This window comes from Haemaphysalis longicornis, unplaced genomic scaffold (genome assembly GCF_048455015.1).
Source record: "Haemaphysalis longicornis isolate Haplotype H1 unplaced genomic scaffold, Haemaphysalis longicornis Haplotype H1 scaffold_9, whole genome shotgun sequence".
Classification (NCBI taxonomy): domain Eukaryota; kingdom Metazoa; phylum Arthropoda; class Arachnida; order Ixodida; family Ixodidae; genus Haemaphysalis; species Haemaphysalis longicornis.
In genome coordinates, this window is record NW_027526460.1 from 61,719,064 (window position 1) to 61,741,132 (window position 22,069).

General features: G+C 43.8%; 1 protein-coding gene across 1 annotated transcript in view; it reads right to left on the reverse strand.

Moving 5' to 3' along the window:
• Positions 1 to 22,069, reverse strand: part of LOC144151566 (glutamate receptor ionotropic, kainate 2-like) — a 178,671-nt gene that overhangs the window by 56,721 nt on the left and 99,881 nt on the right. Inside the window, exons 8-9 of the mRNA XM_077682666.1 lie at positions 11,292 to 11,396; positions 3,682 to 3,798 (exon numbers count right to left, since the gene is read on the reverse strand). Coding sequence (XP_077538792.1) covers positions 3,682 to 3,798; positions 11,292 to 11,396 — 222 coding nt within the window. The remainder of the gene's footprint in view (positions 1 to 3,681; positions 3,799 to 11,291; positions 11,397 to 22,069) is intronic.

Consider the following 22,069-nt stretch of genomic DNA (forward strand, 5'->3'; position numbering starts at 1 on the left):
GGACTCAAATGCTCACCGAACAAGTCGGAGCTTTTGTTGTACCTACCGATCAGAAACCGCAGAATCAAAGATCAAAGGGAACACGAGAAGATCAAGATCAAGACCAGCGACGGGACGACGATACCGATAGTGAACAAGATCAGAGTGCTGGGGATGACAATAGAGTCACACGGCAGGAACGGTGACACGATCACCCGACTCACCGGGAAGGCGGCGAACGCGACCAGACTTCTTAAACGTGTTTCTACAAGGAAAGGAGGAATGAGAGAAGAAAATCTAACTAGGCTCATACACTCGTTTGTGATCTGCCACATAGCCTAGGTGGCGGCATTCCACAAATGGAGGAAGAGCGAGAAAAACAAGATCGACGTACTGATACGCAGGCATCAATAAAGTTTTTCCAATCCAATCCAATGACCGAATAGTTTTTTTTTGGTTTCAGGAAATCGTAGAAAGGAGCTTTTTTCTTTTACAGTTTTTATTTCGCTAATTCGAGCTCTTGGCATATTTGGCACGCGAAACTGCTTAGCCCGATTTGCTACAATCACAAAAAAGGGATATGCCAGGCTCTACAAGAAGGTCTAGCGCAAGCAGATATTCGAATTTGTTTAGGCAACACTGCAAAGCAAACGCCAAGTCTTACAAAAGTAGTATAGAAGGAGATAAGCACACATTACATACACGCGAGTTGATAACGCAATCATGACGAGGCCAGACTTTAACTTGTTGACCTGCTGCCCTTTTAGGGAATGCCTTCAAAGGCCAATATTTACTCTAATGACAGTTTTCTTTATTGTCCAGGGGGCTCAACAGTCACTGTTGCCTTGGTTAGCTAGGGCTATTTCCTTTAGATACTTCTTGAAAAATATTTGCCGTACTAAAGAAAAAGCTTGTCATCCTCTTTTGCAGAAACCCACCCAGCGCCAAATCAGAAATTTAACTATGGTCAAAGCAGGGAACAATGTCATAGGAGCATACTAGAAACGGGCAAAAGATGCAGGCTGGTTATATCTGAGAAAAAGTTTGGGTTCTGTGAGCCCCGTAATTACTGAAGTGAAAAACATATAGATAAGTGTTTATTTTTTTCTTAGGCGCCTCATACCGAGTGAACAGGTAAAAGGTATTTATTTTTACTGAATGAATCACTTACATGTGAGTTGCCTTTAGCATCTAAGCGCTAAAATTTTACAATGAAAGCTCTTAGCGTAACTCACGAGTTTTTAGCGTACCTCACGCGATTGCGACCTGTATTCTTTTTGCACGGTGCTGCTAAGAAAAGATAATTTTGAATGTTTAGCAGTTGGCGAATCTTCCCTTAGTAATAAACGTTTAATTCTCTCGAAATGCATCAAAGAGAAAATCCTAATCGCAGCATGTGCTTCGCTATTTTCCCTACGATTGTCGGCAATGCTGGATACAAAGTGAAGAAATGAAGTTCTATATACATTACGAATTCTCTCATAACGCTGTTATTACGCTGTGACGTAAAGAAACACGATAAATGCGTTTGTGCATACAGAAATTTCAAAAATTCTTTACATTTTATGTGCTGTGATATTGCTCCGACCTATACAAGAAGATGGTTCAAAATTTCCCTCTGCAAAGTGACTACAATTTCTTACACTTCCACGCAGAATAAAATTTGATACGTTTTAAAGAAATTCAACAGGCCAACATACATCTGGAGGAATTTGTAAACCTTTAGGTTGGCCAGCCGCGGCGAAGCTTCCAATCGTAAAGAATCAACACCTTCCTTAATTATACAGAAAGGTGTTTTAAATGTTTTAGCATTGGTTTGAGCCAGCGATATACCTGCAACCAATTTCCGTACTGACATAACAAGGTGCCGGAAGAAAGAACTGCCTTTAACGACACTCATAAATGATCCAAAGCTGTAGTTGCTGGAAACTGGGTCGCTAGGTGAAAAAGAATAGCTGTTTTTTTCAGCGTCTCCATGTGGGAGGCGAACTGCCAGTAAGTAGGGGCATAAAATAGGACCTGGCTTATTTGCCGTCCTTTGTGGTGGCGTCTACGTCTGGGGCTATTTGCATTTAAATTGTATTCGCGCGTACGACGGTACCTGCTTGAGCTATTTGCACAGTAGGGTGTAACGACAATAAACACTTTTTTAAAAAGGCCGTGGAAGAAGAAACCGACCAGTGGACGTTCAATAGGACCCCTTTTAGGAACCCGCTGGCAAGGAGTCTTTCAAGATTCGAGCAATGTGTTTGTTCACGTTCGACGTCCGTTGAGGGTGCTCAGTTCTTGATAGCACAGCAAAAGTAACTTGTCGCCGTGAGGCTCAAACTTCAGTGTAGCATGTACAACTTTTTCAATTTTTTTCAACTCCGTTTACCCTCTTTTCCACGCATTCCAAACAACCCCTCACAAGGGGAGATGCCCATCTCAATTGTTCAAGGGGGCGGGTATTTACTCCTGTTGCTTTATAACTTAACGCATCACCTTGGGATTTCGCGTGGAAAGCATTTGGTCTACTTTCTCAGCAACTCCGTCCAATGCACGACTTAAAGAGAAAAACGGTCACCCCTTCAATACAAAAATTCTTCCAATCGCAATTACTCTGATTAAAGAAGCGTGGGTCTGCTACATACTCCGTCACTGCTATGGTATGCCAGTGCCTGGGAAGTTGCTGTGGAAGCCACGCGTTCTGAGGCACACTGCATACCGGGAGATCAGCGTGGTAAATTATTGAATGAAATTGAACTAGATTGGATTTATGGTATAAATGAGCATGATATCTGTTGTGACACCCAAATGGAATGCTTTCTATGCGGAAAGTGTTAGTAGACGTTACCCCTGGGCGTGGTTTGTTGAAATGGCCGTGTAATTTTCTACAGCGCACTGCCTGTAGTTGCATAAGTGCTCAATTGCAAATAACGCTGTGTGGATGGGCATGGCCCAACTTTCGACATTACCGTTGCTAGGTGATGACTGCAGGCCGGTGACAACGAGAGGAGCTCTGAGAAAGTCACGACTGATTAACCAACTGAAATTGGCAACGATGGTAATTATACCCACCCACACATACTAATTGACAGATTAAATAAAAGTGATACTCTTCCATTCTCCCGTCATATGAGAAAGCTTAGGTGCCTCTGTCATATTTATAAAACACTGTTCTTTTATAACGCTGGTTTGCACAATAACAGGCCCCTCAGAATTTCATCGTCTTGCATTTAAGACCTGTTAATTTGTAGGAAAGCAACGCTTATTCCAATAAAAAATGGCGGGTATTTTCTGTTCGCAAAACGAGGTTTTTCACCGTGGATGTACTAAGTTCAGTTTTCATCTCCCCAGAATAGCTCCACAAGCTAATTACATTGTTTGGTACTTAAACATTCATTTTTTTATTTAAAACAGGCGGTTAAAGACATGAATCATCTATTTCCCTATGGGTGGAGCCATCGATGCATTCACAAGTGGAATGCAACATGGGAAACGGCGCTAATGTTTTTTTTCGGTATAATCTTTGACAGTCACCTCACTTTTAAGACGTCTCATCCTGTCGTTTCTGCCCTTGTTGTGCACTTTGTAACGGCGTCTTAATCACGGACCTCCCGTTCAATACCCTTCTCAGTGCTGTTGATAAACGCTGATTGCTCGCAAACTAGCCCAATTAACAGCTGCGAAAGTTGTTCAGCTCGCAGTTGTGTGACTTACCACAATAGTGGACACGCGGAATGTCCTGTTTTGAATAACGTCCGTGAGTTCCTCCTGCTTCTGTTGCACGTAGCCCCGGGAGTAACGAATTCCCGTACGGCGTGTCCACGTTCCAACCTGCAGATAAACAAAGTGTGGTGTAAGAGAAATGCTGCAACATGGCTGGCGTATCCGCTGTGCACCTCATATTCCAGTGACTGTGAGCTGTTTCGTGTTAGTTCGCCACTTTCTCCTTCACATATTTCTCGAACGAATAATTTGAAAATGTTTTCGCTAAGGCCCACACGGAGTGCTAAGAACCGTAGGACGAGAACACGCTTAATGCAGCGAAGCTACGAAAAGTGACACCAATACTTCATGATATATACGTTAACACTGGTAAATTCACTTGAATTTGTTGAGATGCTGTTCGAAATAGCTTCAAAAATAATAACCCAGACATGTGCTCCGCTGTGAAGGAATGTTACGAATTTAAATATTTTTTGAACTTTGAAAACTCGTAGTAATTAGAGCATTTGATGTACACGTTGTTAAACGCTGCATTCAAGTATCCATTCTTTTATTCTCGATAAAAACCATATTATATTCATGGGGCCTGCCGTAAGGTAAACTGCCTCTGGGTGTGGAAAAGATTAAGGAATTAAGCTTCAAAATACAATTTGAACTTCATCATTTTGAAATTGCGTAGTGCACCCCGTAAACCAGTGGCTCCTTTTCTGATATAGGTGAAGAGCGAAAATTCCCGTGCGTCGAGATTTCGGCGTGCGTTACAGATCCCTAAGTTGCCAAAACTAAACCGAGCTCCTTCAATAAGGTGCGCCGCACAACCCACGTTTGACATGTGTGTATATATATATATATATATATATATATATATATATATATATATATATATATATATATATATATATATATATATATATATATATATATATATATATATATATATATATATATATATATTTATATATATATATTTTATTTATTTTATTTAGAACATAGCTAACCTCTTAGTGGAGGCTTTTGCGGGAATTGGGTGATACATTCATAACAATGACATAGCACACGTCAATTAAACTTTAGTAGTACACTTCGCGTTTAAAACAGAGCAATGACAAAGCACATACCAAAAAGAAATTCAAAGCACACTTCGCGTTTACAATAATCTATTTGTAGAAGGGAAACGTAAAACATGAAAAATAAGAACCATGTAGGAAAGCTGCGGCAGTACACTATTCTAGATTACACAATATACCATTTTTGTGAACCAAAATTCATCCTGGGGGATAAAGATGAGAACGGGTGAACGGTATAAAGAACATGCACATGCGCACAAAAATGAGACTGAAAACCACAATAGATAAGTTATACGGGCACTGCTCAGACATGGTCCAGGCTTGATACTGCCGACATAAAAGCGTCAAGGGTTCTGCATGCAACAACGTTATCTGGTAACGCGTTCCAATCTCTGATTGCTTGGGGAAAAATGAGTACTTGAATGTGTCTGTGTGGAATCCATATTCGGTTAAATGTCGGCTGTGTTTCGCTCTAGTGCTTCTGGTATTAGACGGGGTTAAGAAAAGAGTTTTTTACAATCTTGAGCCCATCATTTAAAAGAACAAATGGAAATTTTAGGCGCAGGATTCTAGCGCGACTGCAGATAGTTGGGAGGCCAGCACGGGCGAGAAGCTCTGTGGGAGAGTCGTGGCGTCGGTACTTGTTGAAAATAAACCTAGCGGCTTTTCTCTGAACACTTTCTAATTTTTCTACGCACGTTTTAGTGTGTGGGAACCAGCTTATTATCCCGTATTCTAGTATAGAGCGTACTAAGGAAATGTAGGCAAGTAGTTTGGTCTCAGATGAAGCTGATTTCAGGGAGCGTTTGAGAGAGTAGAGCGCAGAAAGGGCCTTAGCAGTAATATACGATACGTGTTTATTAAACTTCAGGTCAGCAGAGATAATAACTCCCAAATATTTGTATTCATCCACTATTTTAAGAACGTGTCCATCAATCATATACTGGTATGTAAATGGCACTTTTTTTCTAGTAACAGTCATACATGCAGACTGGTCGAAGTTAAGTAACATTTGCCCGTCGTGGCACCATTTAGAAATGTTTTTTAGCGCGTTATTTAGCAAAATTTGATCGTTCTGAGTGTTTATTTCTCTGTAGATAATGCAATCATCTGCAAACAACCGTACTGTTGCATCTATCTTATTTGAGATATCATTTATAAACAAAAGAAACAAGATGGGGCCTAATACTGTTCCCTGTGGGACACCCGACGTAACTTGCACTGTACCTGAGCATTGTCCTTCAAGTTCTACGTACTGCAAACGATGTGACAAATAAGCGGATAACCAATCTGTAATTTTTCCAGATCCGATAATGTTACGTAGTTTAAATAGCAATTTTGGATGTGAAACGCGATCGAAAGCCTTTGATAGGTCAAGAAATACGATATCCGCCTGCCCACGCTTGTCTACTGTTCGTGCAAGGTCGTGAAAAGTTTCTAGCAATTGAGTAGTAGTTGAGCGCCCTTTTTGAAATCCGTGTTGATTTTTATTGATCACGTTATTTGTCTCAACAAAGGTTAATATGTGTTTTAGTACTATATGTTCCATTATTTTACAGGCAGTGCAAGTGAGTGAAATAGGTCGAAAATTTGAAAGATGGGTCTCATTTCCTGACTTATGGATCGGAACTACCTTAGCGATTTTCCAATCTCTGGGTACCTCACATGTATCCAAGGATTTTTTATAGATAAGCAGCAGGTATTTGCTCACCCACTCCGCGTATCTTCTAAGGAAAGGATTCGGTATGTTGTCAGGACCACATGATTTTTTAATATCTAGGGTGAGTAACAAGGATATAATTCCGGCTTCACTTAAATCTAGTTCTTCAAGCGTGCTCTTATCTAAACTTGGGGGGTTAGAGGGGGGCGTAATGCCGTTATCGACAGTAAATACAGACTGGAAATAATTGTTAAACTGCTCAGCTTTAAGCAATGCGTCTGCAGGCGGCAAGTTACTATGTTTGCGTTTTCCCGAATTTAAGTATCGCCAGAACTTATCCGGGGAAGCTTTTATAAAGTTGCCTAACGTAACATATATATATATATATATATATATATATATATATATATATATATATATATATACATATATATACATACATATATATAGATAGATAGGTGTGTGTGTGTGTGTGTGTGTGTGTGTGAGAGTGTATGTGTGTTTGTTTAGAAAAATTCGCAATTTTAGTTATGCAGGTTTCGAGTTATGGCTAGCATGAATGAAGCAAAAACCAAACCAAATTGCTCGAGATCAATGGTGGTGAACACTTCTTAAAGAACAGTGAAAGAATGCGTGTTTTGCACCTCCTGCTTTCCGGCGAACTAAGTCACTACGCGGCACACCAAAGAAGTAAGGTCACTTACCCCCGCATACAGAAACGTATCTTTTGTTTCACTTTCAGCTTTTTTTCTGTGCCTTCACCCGTTGCACAGACTAAACTCATGCTGAAAGGCACATTTTCGCGAAATTGATTCTCTTTGCCGCACTCAACGCCCACGCAGATGGCGTTTTGTCCCTTTTCTTCTCCGCCAAGACACATAAACCTGAATGCCCTTTGAGGTGATCGTCTCTAAGCGTGGCACCTGACAGACCTGTGTGGGGATGTTCTTGCAGCGGCCTCTTGCAATGCTGCTGATTGATGACAGTTTTCGATCAAGGAAAGCACAGGACGTCTCTACCTTTATAAAAATGGAGCTGCCACAAGCGGTGAGCGCATTTTCAATCGATCGAGAATATGTGTACTACTCCCTGCCGTGCGCCTCGTTTTTGAAGCTGTCAAAGAAGGCACAGATTGCGTTAGCGCCACCCGGTCTCAGACTGAGTGCCGCGTTAGCTTAGGTGGCTTTATTGAGTTGCTCTCAAATTGAAAAGGCAAAAGTTTTCATTTTCTGGCCGCACAACCAATCACCGACGAACCGACACCAGAGGCAGCTGTCGAGACTCGGACTACACGCCGACAGGCAGGCCTAAGGGACACCTAACCGAAACCGCACTCCCACATGGAAAACCACGGAAATTTGCAGGTTGGGAGGAGATCGCACAATGGCTGCATTTCTCCAGCCGACTTTTCAGAAAACGTGCAAAAAACACACGGACACACGGATCGTGACCGTAGCGAATTTGTTACAGGCATATACATATATACATGTACATACACACACATATATATATGTATATATATATATATAAATATATATATATATATATATATATATATATATATATATATATATATATATATATATATATATATATATATATATATATATATAAATTGTGTGTGTGTTTGTGTGTGCGTGTGCTTGCTGTGGTGACATCGTTGCCTGCATTTCACTCAAATTTCCGATAAATGCCATATAATTATTTTTATTTCAATTCAGGAGCCTTCGTAGGCAAACTTTCTAGACAGTAAAGCATTGCGAAAGTGTCCATGAGGGACCCAGAGCATGGGCAAATAAAGAAAAAAGGGACATTTGTTTCCAAAAAGAGCCGACAACATCACTCGTTCAAAACTTTTACCGCAAATAAGCATGCGTGATGGCAAATATTTTCATAGCTGGAACCCCTAGCAGTAAAGCACTTATGCGTACTGTCTTCCAGGTCTATAGAGCAATTCAGACCGCGTACAGAAATTAACGTGCGCCTAACTCTCAAATGCGGTTTTCTGTCTGCATTCGGAAGCCACCTCCATGGCAGGCAATCGTACAGGGGAGCTAGTGTGAAGTGGCTCTAACAAATTCTCTTCACACGACTGCCGTCAACGTTACATTAAGAAAAGAGAGCGCATGGCATTCCAAATAAGATAGATGCAGCAGACGCCACTGCCTTCTAATGCAAACAAAAATTACTGAAGGGAACGAAACTTTTCTTTTACGAAGAGAGAGCTCTACTCTGCGCTTTATATATTGTAAGCGAAATGCCGGGGGTAATACAATCGGGTCTTGGCGGAGTGCTCACATCTCTTGATCTTTGTATGATATCGTTTGTGCGAGTCTACGTTCAGATCTGGCTTTTTCATTTGATGTTTCTTCTTCGTGTATTAAGCTCAGTCTCGGGTTGCCCTCTACTACACCATTCGCGATGTCGTCAAAGTTCCTGCTTATAAAGGCGAGGTCATCTGGAAGTAGGAAGTTTATGGGGTGTAAAACCTTGTAAAACGAAGAAACAACTTTCACAAAAATAAATAGTAAATTACTAAACCACACAAATAGAATTACTGAATTTTTGAGCGCACGCAAAAAAAAAAAAAAACTAGGAGTACTCCCGAAGGCCAGAAGCGCGAGCTGGAATGGAGGTTCCCGATAGACAGGCCGTGAGAAACAGCTGGTTTGAACCGGAATCAAAACAGGCGAAAGGTTTGAAACCTCTGCACATAAATAAAAAGCGCAAACCCCAAATTGAAAGTACAAGGTACTTTCAAAAGTACCTTCAAGTACTTTAAAGTACTTTCAAGCGCATGAAGAGGGAACGCTGGAATGTAATTAGAAGACATTGAACTTCAAGCTTTACAGTGGTCTTCAAAACTAGACGAGAGGCTTGCCAAATTGCTTTAATGCATCCGATTCTATTTCCTGCGTGCACACACCAAAATTGCAGGCAATGTGCCGACCAAGGACACAAAGCCACACGCAAGATAGCAAAATCGCGTAGCTTAGAGCCTCCGGTATCTGTCGAAGGCATTTGATCCCATACCACCATTGGCTTCATTAATCATTGTTTTGCCATGATTAATTTACTACACAGCAAATTAATAGACCTCACATTGCATAAGAGGCATTTCTCATCAGTTAAAGATAAGCAGTTGATGACTGCATGGATTGTGTTCTAGAAAAATATGAGCCACGCGCATCGTTCGCACCGAATGCGAATGCTCCCAAAGCGAAGATTTCTTGGTAAGTAGCAATGCAAATTACGAAATGGAATATTTCTCACGCAATGCCAAATACTTTGCATTAACTTCTATATTTTCGGCTCTTGTTGCGACAAGTGGCTATACCAGAGGTAGGCATAACGACTTTTACCCTTCTGTGGCTCAAACCTATGTTCCAAACAACGTAATCACTTTCGTTCCAGATATCTGCGTTAAGACAAATTTGTTACACTGAAGGACGCCTAAATATCCCTAAATGTTTCCAAAAGTTGTTTTTGAGCCAGCAAGAAGGCGCAGGCTAAATTTACATTTACATTAATGCAGACCCGCGCACTAGCGCATGTGATTGTTAAATTCTGATGCACAATATTTTTTACTGCGAAGGTACACGAGGAATGGTTACCGTTTATTTTCCGAATAACGGTGTTGCGCGTGGGAGCAGAATATGTTAGTTAAGAAATGTTCGTGCGGTGACTATCGAAAATTATTTCGAAAAACAGTAGAGTGCATTCAAGTTTGCTGCTAAAGCGAGATGCTGCTTTTCAGTGATTCTTGGTTAAATATTGCTATACTTCCTTCTCCTACTTGTGCCAGCTTTGTTGAGAGGTTGTCTCACGTCGCGGTTAGGTCCTGCTTCTTCCAGAGCCCATCACACACGGAAGGCAAGAATCGAGACGGATTTCGCGTAAAGTCACGCTCGGTCGCTCGATCGTGTTGGCACCACCATTTATACGCTAAGTACTAACATCCCTACACAGATACACCACAATTGCATCAGCGAGCAGGGACAGCCGAACGAAACGCTGCAGTGGAAGACCTCGAACGCTCTGTCAGCGGTAAACACGCGCACTCCTCTTTCTGGGTGCATCGGCATTCCTCCGTTCTGTAGGCGAGCTGCTTGGCGCATGCCTAACGCGCCTGGGCTTTGCATATCAAGAGAAGGGCGCTGCCTCCTTCATTGCTGACTCGGCGCCGCTTCGCTTAGAAGGCACGGGAGGCGAGACGCATTGCTTGCTCTTAAGGTATAGAGCCCTCTCACTGAATAGTTGACAAAGAACATTTCCATTGCACCGTTCAAGCATGGCAATAGACCCCAGATGTATCACAAGTTAGTGATAACTAATAGCGATGAAATTTTGATGGTTGTAACACGCACCAACTACATTTCAGATGGTTAGACACAGACTAAACCTGTCGCTGTTAGGTGCGTGAAGATTTAGGGCAGGAGTCGGAGTAGTAGTACTACCCTTGGAGGTTGCGCGAAGCAGAGGAAGAGCGTGCTAAATCCACGTTAAAACAAGAAAACAAGAGAAGAAAACTCGCTCTTACTGAGTCATTCACAAAAGCGCAAAGAAAAGTAGATTTCTGATTTATAAAACTAAGAATCAAAGTGCACAGTATTTGCACTGCGTTTGGGCCCTCAAACACACGCATGTCCACTGTGAAAAAATATTGAACAATCGCAACAGAATAACGATGTAACGAAATATAGGCACCTTGCTTTATTTAGACCTCAACTAATACATTTTTTACCAATAGTACCTACTACCACCCTTCCAATTTCTCTACCTATCGCGGATCAGGGTTCAAATCGAGCCCCTAGAATTTCATGCTGTTAGACAGGCACAAACATGCCGAAGTGAAAGAAGAATTTTGCACTCACTTTCTCAAAGCCAGTGGACTTCAGCTCGATGACGTTCAAGGCGAAGTCAGTCCTCAGGCCGTTGTCATCAAGGCGCAGGTAGCCTGTCAGCCCCTTCACGTGAACCTGCACTGATTCAACGGTGTAGCGGACATACAATGAGATCGCTGAGGGCACAGTGCATGAAGAAACATTCCGTACTGCAAATTGTGCGAGTAATTTTGTAGCGAAAGTTATAGTACGCTACCTCGGGCAGTCTTCGCGGTGTGAACAGTTTTGACCTTGAGAGCTAGAGGTCAAACCACACCCCCTCCCTTAAGCGCCCGGATTGGAGATGCGCACGATGGCGGGGAGCAACAGGCAAGGAGGGAACGAACAAGCGCGCAGGACCCGTGGCGCCTGGCGGGGGAAGGCGAGGACACCGCCGCCGCCGCGATAAGTGCGCGACGACGTGCGTACACAGCCGCCGATGGAGTAGGTCGAACATCCAGCTGTGGTCGCTCGTACAGTGGCGACGCTTAAACATTGCTGTGAGACGGAATAGAAGAAACACGCTACTGTTGCGTCCAGCTTGGCTACCTTCGAGTGTGAGCTTCCTTCATTTTTTTTTTCAACGGACGTGAGAGACACTGAGCTGCCGTAACCTATAGGTTAATTCAAGTTGCCCGCCGGTTTGCTCGCGCTCGATGATTTTGGACAGAATTCACAATGTTTCAATGCATAATATATTTTACGTTCTTTTTAACAGGCCTGGTGAGAATTCAACATTCCTATCTGCGGGCGTGTACGCTTTCAGCGCCTTGTAAATGGCGTGAAAGCTGCGTCGGGTGGCGTTAGAATAAAACACGTGAAAAAGACAAATTTCCAAACACTAAGCACGCCAAATTGCACCTAAAGCACCCTTTATATTGCAGCAAATGGTTAAAACAGCGTGACAACGTGCAAATAGCGAAAGTGCCTTGTGCTTTGTAACCGAAATTGCTATATAATGCGTCTTCCAGGCTTCAATGGTGCACTAAGGTCCAAAATGCCTCTGACAGGTGTCATTGCCCAAGATTGTTTGCGTTATGTTAGTAAAATAGTGCATTAACTGGCCTGTTCTGTTCGAGACGCGAAGGTCTATTGAGCAACCAAGTTGACCATTTTATTTGACTTACAACCTAACGTTGCGTCATTAGGTTTTAGAAACTTCACCAGCCACGCTAGAGATTGTCACTAGCGATGGTGCGGATATCGTCTCGGATGTGCGTGTCTTTTCTTTGGATGGCTGACGGCATTGTTCTTTTCCGGGATTTGCCTGCGTCATTTCATTTGTTTACTAGAAATAATAAACCCTTAGTTTAATACCTACGTATGTTGAAATGGGGTCAGTTTACTGTAATAATGCATGTTTTCTTTTCGTTAAAAGGACAGAAAAAAAATTAGAGGCGGGATTGTCAATTTAAACACATACAAAAGATAGCTGGCCCAGACGATATGCTTACTTTATTAAAGGGGTGCGCGATAAAGGAAGAACAAAAGCAAACGCGTAAAAATAAAAAGTAGAAATGAAGAAATCACATTGTGACTAAAGACGAAGTTACGGTATTTCATGTGTAAACACTATTGATGTCTGACGGTTCCCTGGCACTTCCACGATGTCTAAATTCTAGCCAGATCCCAAGCTCATTATGTTTAAGCTTCATTACCTCTTTTAGACTGAATTTCCCAAGCACTAAGTTTCCCCATGCTTTACGCAAAGTTATGGCACAATTGTAAGGATTATCACTGAGGTACGCCCACAAAAACCATTTTCAGACGATCAAAAAAAAAACATTCCAATGCTTTAGAAAATAACTACAGAAACTGCACGCCACACTCCCTAACTTGAGCAAAGTATGACAAGGAAACACAACTGGCGTTGTTTTCGTCATGCATTTCCAGAGAAAGCGTTATTAAACGATCGTTGCGAAATGCCAGTACAAACTCTCAAAGCTCGGGTCACGAGCACCGCTTCAGGGCGTCATCATCATTACCAGCGTTATCAGCCTATCTACGCCCACTGCAGGGCAAAGGCCTCTCCCATATGATCGCCAATTATCCTGGTCCTGGGCTAACGGCGACCAATCTATCCCCGCAAACGTCTTGATCAATTCTTCCCATCTGCCGCCCCCAGCCATGCTCGGCGTCTCTACAGATCCACTGTGCTACCCTTAACGACCAACGGTTATCGTGCCTTGCCCAAACCCAGCCCTGCCCTGCCCACACCCATTCCGTCTTCGTAATTTCTACTAATATGTCCTTAATACGCGTTTGTTCTCTGATACACTCCGCTCTTTTCTTGTCCCTTAATGTTACACCTATCATTTTCCGTTCCGCTGCTCCCTACATACACTTCCATTGCTTCCACTGCTCGCTTGAGGGCGCATATGTATAGGAAGGTATCTTTCTCCACAGGGGAATTACTTGTGCCCCTCTCTTATGCGCTGCCTATTTCTTGAGGCACAATTTTGTAGTCTTCGTGCTTTATTGCGTGCATATTGCACGCTTCGCCGTTTATAGCTACATCGTTCCCGTCTCTTCCGTTTTGTTTTATCGGCTTTTGATGCAAAATACCTGGGCAGGAAAACTGGTCACAATTCACCGAAAATCTTCCCCCCAGTCACAGCTCCTCTTCTCGTGTGCTTGTTATACCCACGTGCCCTCACGTTCACATGCCACGCTCTCCTACCAGAAAAATCCCTGTTACCCTTCATGCATGGTGCCCAGTTTTCGCAGTGTAATCTTCTTAGGTCCTGCTCAGGAGACCCTGTATGAAATCACACACGCGTAGTAAATGTGCAGAGAATTTTTTTCTTATCACTTTGAGGGTTATTTTGGTGCCGTTCGTGGGGACGCGGACGACGACGACGAAGGTCATTTTTCGGGGTTTAGGAGACATCTAAGGCGTTTGGCATAACATTTATCCCCCTATAAGCAACTGGAGTTATTACTATTACCAAAAGGCTGATCACGCAACAAAAGCAACGTAGCTTCGCCGAGTACTCTGGGCCGTCCAGCTGGCTGAGGACGCTGCCAGAGCCCAAGGGCTCACGGCCGACAAATAAGCAACACAGCTGGCAAACTGAATAAACTTCCTTGGCTACGGCCGCCTCCACGGTTCGATATTTCGGTAGCCTGGAATACCAACTTTCTAATCTAATTTAGCACATTTCGGTGTGTGAGATGACGTCAGTATAATATATACCGGCTGCCAACTAAGCTGGGGCACGGAGCGCGTGCTAAAATGCATTGCCGCGCCATCTGACGGCGCACTTTGGATGCTGAGACACATTGATGTGCGCGTTCGACCACGTTCGCTGCCCTGTCTTATCCTTCTTATCAAGTGCTAAAGATGATCACATTCAGCATTTGTCGGCTAAGGGTGTCTTTCCCTGCTGAACACGTCTCAAGCGAACACGATTCGGGGGCGGCCGGCACGGGTGAAGTCCCCGGTCCGACAGATAACATATCTTGCTCGTCTTGGTGGCGAACTTGTGCAACATGTTTTCCATTGCGCTTATTACTATTGTTTGTTCACAACACGCAGTCGGTTGTTAACCAAGAATGAGCACACCGAACCGAAGGAGGAAGAATTGGTTTGTTCCAATAAACTCGGATGTCAGGTCACCTTGCGCGTGTACTAAAAGAACTATGGGAGGGGAACAGGCAAGCGGAAATCGGCGCATTCATAGGCTTGATCAGCGTAAAAATGAAGCCACCGCCAAAATGATGGCGACGTTAAAATGACTTCCCTTAGCTCCAATTGTTGAATGTGATTAGCTTGGACGCTCGAAGCGAGGAAAAATACAGGCACTGAACGTTGTTGTACGCGCACGTGCACAACAACGTGGCTCAGCAACCACAAGTGCGACGTCGGATGGCGCGGCGATGAAGTTGAGCACGTCTTTTTCGCCACGCGATGTCTTTTTGAAAGACCACCAAGGTAACCAAAAAGAAGCAAGGCAGGTAGAAACGAATAGAGAAAAAGCATGAAAGCTGAAAGGTCGTTAAAGATGTACATGGCAGATAAACTCGACATCAGAAAGGAAAATTGCTACAATAATTCCAAGGGCAGTGCTTTGGTTTTTCAGGCTAGAGCATTTTGCGTGAGTACCGAGAACTTTGTGGGGAAGTATGAGTATAAGCAAGTGTATCAATATAAATCTACACGAAGGAAATATTCGGCTTCTAGAAGCTTTAGGATTTAAGGGTACCGCAGAGGGAGTTGACTTCGAGGCTATCGTGGCTAAGAAGGTTCGACTGCTGGTGGACGAAAAGCAGAGAGAGGATAATTGCCTAGGTCAGCTGCCACCTGTGACAAAACAAAAATCAGTATTCCTGCCTTAAGAGCAGCCCTAGTAATAAACGAAGAGTAGCAACCACAGATACATTAGTTTTTTGGCAAGATGACCCGTAATTAACGCGCTACAAAGAGGTGGCCAGTAAATATCGTCACCACGCCCTCGTGTTCCCCACCTTGTTTTGCCGTCAGGTGTACGTGTTCTGATAAAAACACAACGAGAGAGTTAATATTTGTCCGGTGTTGTAGAAACCTCGATTAAATACGGACGCAGTTATTTTAGAGTTGGTAACATATTGCTTTGCAATCGATATCTCATAAGAGAGACGGTAGTTACCGTTGACACATTACATCGTATTCGCGCGGTATTCTGTGGTAGTCCGGTGCGTCAACTTGTCGTTTACCGGTTTTTGTAACAGAAACGTGGTGTTAGACACCCATGCAAACTTCCCGTTGCTGTTGTGCTTGGAATGCGCAGCTTTCACGAACAAAACCTCGCTTTCATGACATAAGCGCTCGTTCAGAAATACTACATCCCTTCTCTGTAACCCAAAAAAAAGCAAGGTATCGCCAATGCTTTTTCGTGGCCCGCAAGGCCATCCCAAAATTAGACCTCGCGACAAATTTTTGATGACAATAGTAGCATCTTTGTATTGTACTGGGAGTAGTGCGTCACTGACGTGGCATTAAATGTATACCCGTTGGCAATCCTAAATTTTACCCGCCGCGGTGGCTCAGTGGCTAAGGCGTTGCGCTGCTGAGCACAAGGTCGCGGGCTCGATTCCCGGCCGTGGCGGCCGCTTTTCTGATGGAGGCGAAAAGCAAAAACGCCCGTGTGTACGAGATTTCGGCGCACGTTAAAGATCCCCAGGTGGTCAAAATTAATCCGGAGCCCTCCACTACGGCGCGCCTCATCGCCTGCGCTGCGTCGGCGCGTTAAACCCTACAATCAATCAATCAATCAATCCTAAATTTCCTGCGAAGTTTCCCCTCAACCTTTTTTTTTTTGCAAACGTAGTACATCTTTCTTTAAAATACCCGTTGTTCTGTCTACCCTATTCTTCTTTCCAAGCAGCTGTAAATCACCCACGCTAACGTTTACTTTTCGCGCTGCCATTGCTTACCCTTGATTTTTAATTCAGGGAGGTTTTCGCACGCACCAAGCGTTTTTCTTTATACATTTTAAATATTAACTTTAGATTGCCGACCAATATTTCAACTTAAGTTTTTGTTATTTTATTACCAGGGTACTCTAACTGTGTTACCGCTTTGTGAATTTCACCGGAGCCTTTAAACACTTTGAGGTCAACTCGATCAACACACACGCTCTTTCTTCGCCCACTCAAGTGGGTTTCATCCAGTCTCTCACACAAAATATCAAACAAAAAGGCCCTGTTGCTGCCTGTTTCCAATAAAAGGCACGGAACACATACCGAACTTCGGAATGACGTTCACAGTATGCCTACAGAATTGTACTCCCTCTTCCTGGGACAGCATATGACAACAATGAACAGTCGTAGCTCGCTCATTTGCCGTGAGCGCTCTCTCTGAACTGCCGCTTGAAGATGCGCTATCGCTTTTATATGCTACAAGAAAGTTCCGTTGTAATTTCTCGGAGATTCTGCTGCAATTAAACGGTTACACCCACTCTAGCTGGGGAAACCATCTTGAGCAACGAATGTCGCCTGGATAAAACTACAGCGCCTCATAAAAGATGCGGTTCTTATCCGCTTTTAACGGAGTATAATCAGGAACTACTGCACTTTCAAAGGTGGGCCTAGATCCACTAAATAGACTACGATGTCTAGGTGTGCGCATACTAAGCCAATTGCATTCGACGGACCACAATACACGAATTATCAAGCAAGAAGCTTTTCCATCTAATAGAGTAGCGTTAAGGAAAAACTTTGTACAGTAAAAGTTCGTTAATTTCAAATAGGTTAATTCAAACTCACAGCTAATTCGAACTGACGCACTGGTCCCGGCGCGGCGCTGTATATTACAATGGGGGTAAACTCCCCATAATTATAACGCGTCGGTATGAAGAACCGTTAATTTAAATTGGGATCTCCTGGTTTCTGTTGCTCCTCGGAGACGAAGGCGGCACAGAAGGATTAAAATGTGTTGCCAATCCAAACCAGACCTAATTTACTAGAGATGCAACAAAAAAAACACAGCATAGCACGCGCAACGCTGCTGCGACAGGTTATGCCGCTTCCGCAGCGAGCGCCGCGCCGGCGACGCCATCCGCTGTTCAAGCTTCATGTGCATTATTTACGATTTTCGAAATCACCTTCCACACAAGTGTAGTGGCGCCTAATTCGCAATTCCGAGTCGAGAGGTGGCTTCTTTGTGTTCTGCCCGCGCACTGTGGCGCGATGTCCATCCATCCTAGCGCCCGCCTGCCAATTCGAACTCCGCCTAATTCGAACCGTTTAATGGCCCCATTGAAGTTCCAATAATGAGCTTTTATTATATACGGTTTTGTTCGAGCTCATTCATCCGCACTGCCACGTGTAGAAGTGGAAGGTGCTGGGCGAAGATCTAAACCTTGGTGGTAGAGTCTAGTGCCACATGCAGGCACGTGTCGTCTTGATCCAGCTAGTTGGGAACCTGCTGTTGCGGATTAGGAGCAACGGGGAGGATGTGAGGGGCACAGCGCAAGGAAGGACGTGATACACTTAACCAGCTTCAGCTCAAAGCCGACGCGTCCACCAGCCATCGCACGCCCGTGAAGTGCAGGTAATCCGTCTTGACCGAGGGTAAACACACTCGCGAGGGTAAACTTTCCCCCTATCCTCACGAATTCTCGCCCTTGGGCTAAGAACACGCATTTTGAAAGCTTAAATTGGCGCCACCTGATTGGTGACTAAAGGCTTGATTCTTTGGAAGCCCAGCGTCTGTGGCCAGGTTATGAGATATGCAAAATTTCTTTCCAGAAAAGGCGGCGGTATTGCACGCGCCCGTGATTCATTTCTCCTAACCGTCAGTAGTTTTAGACTCTTCCTGTAGTCAAGACAGGCTGTTCCACTCCTAACTTCGTAGCAACTTCTGTTTGTCTCTCGCCTACAACGGCATTAAATAGGAAATTTTGAACTCCACGTGAGCTTTTTTTTAGTCTCCGCGTAAGCTAATTTTTCGTAAGGTCATGGTCTGCTTATCATGGCCTATGCTTGAACATTGAATTTGGCGGTCTTCATTTCCCACTTCTAAGAGAAGGACTGTTCAGGCCACCACAAGTCCGTCCGGTTGCGACAGAAAACCCTGAGCGCTGGTAAGTGCGTGCCTCGCGGCGACCACCCGGCGTCGTCCAGGCTTGCGCGTGGGCTAACGCCGCATGAGGCCCTCCCGAATTCGTCGTCGTCGTGGTGTGGCGACCGGCACGCCATGGGTCCGCCGCGCTGAAGACAACGTCGATGAATCCGCCAAGCCATCCCTTCACAATCCGCATGTGGAAATGTCCACGGGACCAGATGATGAAGAAGTGGAGGTCTCCAGAGGCGAGCACGCGCTTGAAGAGGTTTTGCCCTAAGTGATTGTTCCTTCGGAAGACGACTACGAAATTGACGACGACCATTGCTACTGAATAAAGCACTGTACATACTTAAATGGTCTGTGCATTACAGTGACGTCCAAAACGGCTTTGTGGTGCTGGGGTCGGGCGGCTCGCTCTCTCCTGGCACCGCTTTCAGTGTGGGGAGGAGTTCGGTCTACCCCAGCCCTGCTGTTTGGCCATCCTTACACCACTAGTGTAAGTTGCGCCAATTTTTATTATATTAATACATCTATATTCTTTTATTCCAGACCTTCATTTTCACTACCAATGTTTAAAACATGGTTTTCATTGATATCTTTTGATTAATTAATTTAGGCCCTTTCTCACGGAAACGGATAGAAGCGTCATAGTTGCCCTTCTACAACAGCATTTTATCCAGGGATTTGCAGCAGCACTAGATATATACTGAAGTATATACAGTACTAGTAAAGCGCTAATGCTTTATTTATACAGAACAGAGATGCAACCAAGGTAACCCCCTCGGCGAACACCTTTTGAGATTGTCGGCATTTCTGTGTCGGACGCAGTGCGTCAAATGCGTGTGCAGAATCTCAGATGTACATACACATTCCTGCGTACTTTTTACCCGTACAAAGTCTAGTTCGAGCATAAAGACACGAAAAGGGCCTTCTATAGGTACAGCGCACAGATTATATGAATGGCCCGCTGTTGTGGTGCCGCTGGAAAAAAGAACTGCCGCAATGTCTCTCTCCAAAATGTTATATCCAAGTTTGCGCTAAGATAAAAGTAGCTTTTTTTTTCCGGGAAGGTTGACCACCCTCCGAAACTGCGGCGTTGGGCCAAGGAAGCTCGGATTGAAATTCGATTTTTGACCCTTCAGTCGCAGCTGTAGTACTACCTTGCCAGTATAGATCTCGAACGCGCTACCTTTAAAAAACTGAAGAAGCACCGTATCTAGGCGGCAATCTACCAGCGGGTCGCCCGGAGCAGCCCCCTAAAGCGAAGCTGAGAAAACAAGGCACAGAATGGCGTCTCCTTGAAAAGTAACGTGATGTGGGTGTAGTGGAGACTTCATTCAAGTCAGGAATGCCTCAAAATAACAGAGGTTCGAACTCCTTCGTTCAGAATGTTGAAAAAGAAATAGCACAAGGCACGAAAACGAGGGACGGCAGAAAGAAAGAATGGTATGAAGAAGAGCGCTGCGGTTATCAGCTGTAGGACATTTCTAGAAATGGCGCGGACGCTGCTGGAACTAGTACATCTTGTTCTAAGGTAGTGAACATAAAACATATATTTATTACTTGGAGCCACAATTATTATTTTCCTGCAAGCAGTTCTCATCCGCTGGACAGTGTATCGCCTTTTGAAATAGTCACTTTTTTGTTGGGCACACAGGAGGTACTAGAGCGAGCGTACAAAGGGCACTAAGACGGACTGGAACGAGTCGTGAAAATAAAGTACTGCTTTTGTCTATTCCTTGGACAGCAAAGACTAGCAAACTTTGCAGGTGGCAATCTCTTTTTTATGGTGTCGACATATGTATCCTGGCGTTTAGAGACCCTCAGCTATTCTCTTCGAAATGCTGTAGATGGTGCACAGATTACTTTTAGTTCAGCAACCGACCTCAGGCCTTTTAAATTTTACTCCTCATTTGCGCGCTTCACAAAATTGCGGGGCACATAGTTCGTAATGTTTCTACTACGCGTCATCCTACGCAATAGAATTATATTTTTTGGTGGCCTTTTAAAATTGTTCATGTCTCTGTTCAGACTGCAATATTGAAATTTGTTGAGGAATAGATATCCAACGTTTTGAACGCAAATGTGTTTGTGTAGTGTGAAACCGTTACACAATGATCATTTAAACAGTGTTCGTAATCCTAAATCTAATCAAGGAACTCTGGTGAAGTTACGCTGAAGAAAAGTCTCAAGAAACATGCAGACATACGAATGCTGCTAAGCCTCAGACGTCTGAAAAGATAAGGCATGCAAGAAGGCGAAAACCACGGATACTCCGCATGCCTTATCACTGGAATGACGTTGTCTTCTCAAGGGAAACCTCCAATAAAAGCCCGAAGCGAAGCTCCTATTCTCGGCGAGATCGTATCTTTAACTCGGCTTTTCTTATGGGGTAACCACAAGATACCACATAGAAAATCCTAAGGCTGACGGCAGAAGAAGGGAATATATGCGGAGCAGGCTCGGGGAATGCCACGCGCCGATCGATACTGGGCCGTCTCGCCCAAAATAGACTGTGATACCGAGAACTCTCATGTTTCTCCCGAATTCCAAGACGAAACGGTATTACATCACTGCAGAAACGACATTTTGGGATTGTGGCAAAATGGATGCAAAATACAGCGTTCGCGGACGCAGAATGTTACTGACACGCTCAAATTCGATAAGTAAAAACCAGTGTATATTTGCGTGGCACGGTATGTTGGCTGCATCAGCAACAGTCCTTCTGCAGAACTTGAACACAGGTTGATATCGAAGCAGCGTTTTTATTTTGAGGATGATTGGGTGTGAGCCTAAATTTCGCGTTCATCCTAATTGCGGCATCCACGTTTCCTCTGGGATTTTTTCGCAACTTTTGTTATCCTTATGTGTGGCATACCAGTTTTGGACAAGTGAGCAATCAATTTCTCCCCAAATATTCGTGCAATTAGTCTTCACAACACAAATCTTTTCATCGTGACACAGTTCATGTTAAACAAAATTAAAATTTCAGGGTCTTAGACCGCTCCACGGACTAAAACACCTTTGCAAAGATATTGGTGGCTAAGAAATAGGTAGGCTAGTTTTGTCTCAATTGCTGTAGAACATCTATTTCACCTTTGTAACTCATGTATTAAGTCTAAATATTGCAAAATTGGGCTATATTCCGAGTATAATGCAAATCTCAGGACTTCTTTCAGAGCCAGCAGCAATATCTTGTTTGAATTATGGTTGTTCGGTTGTT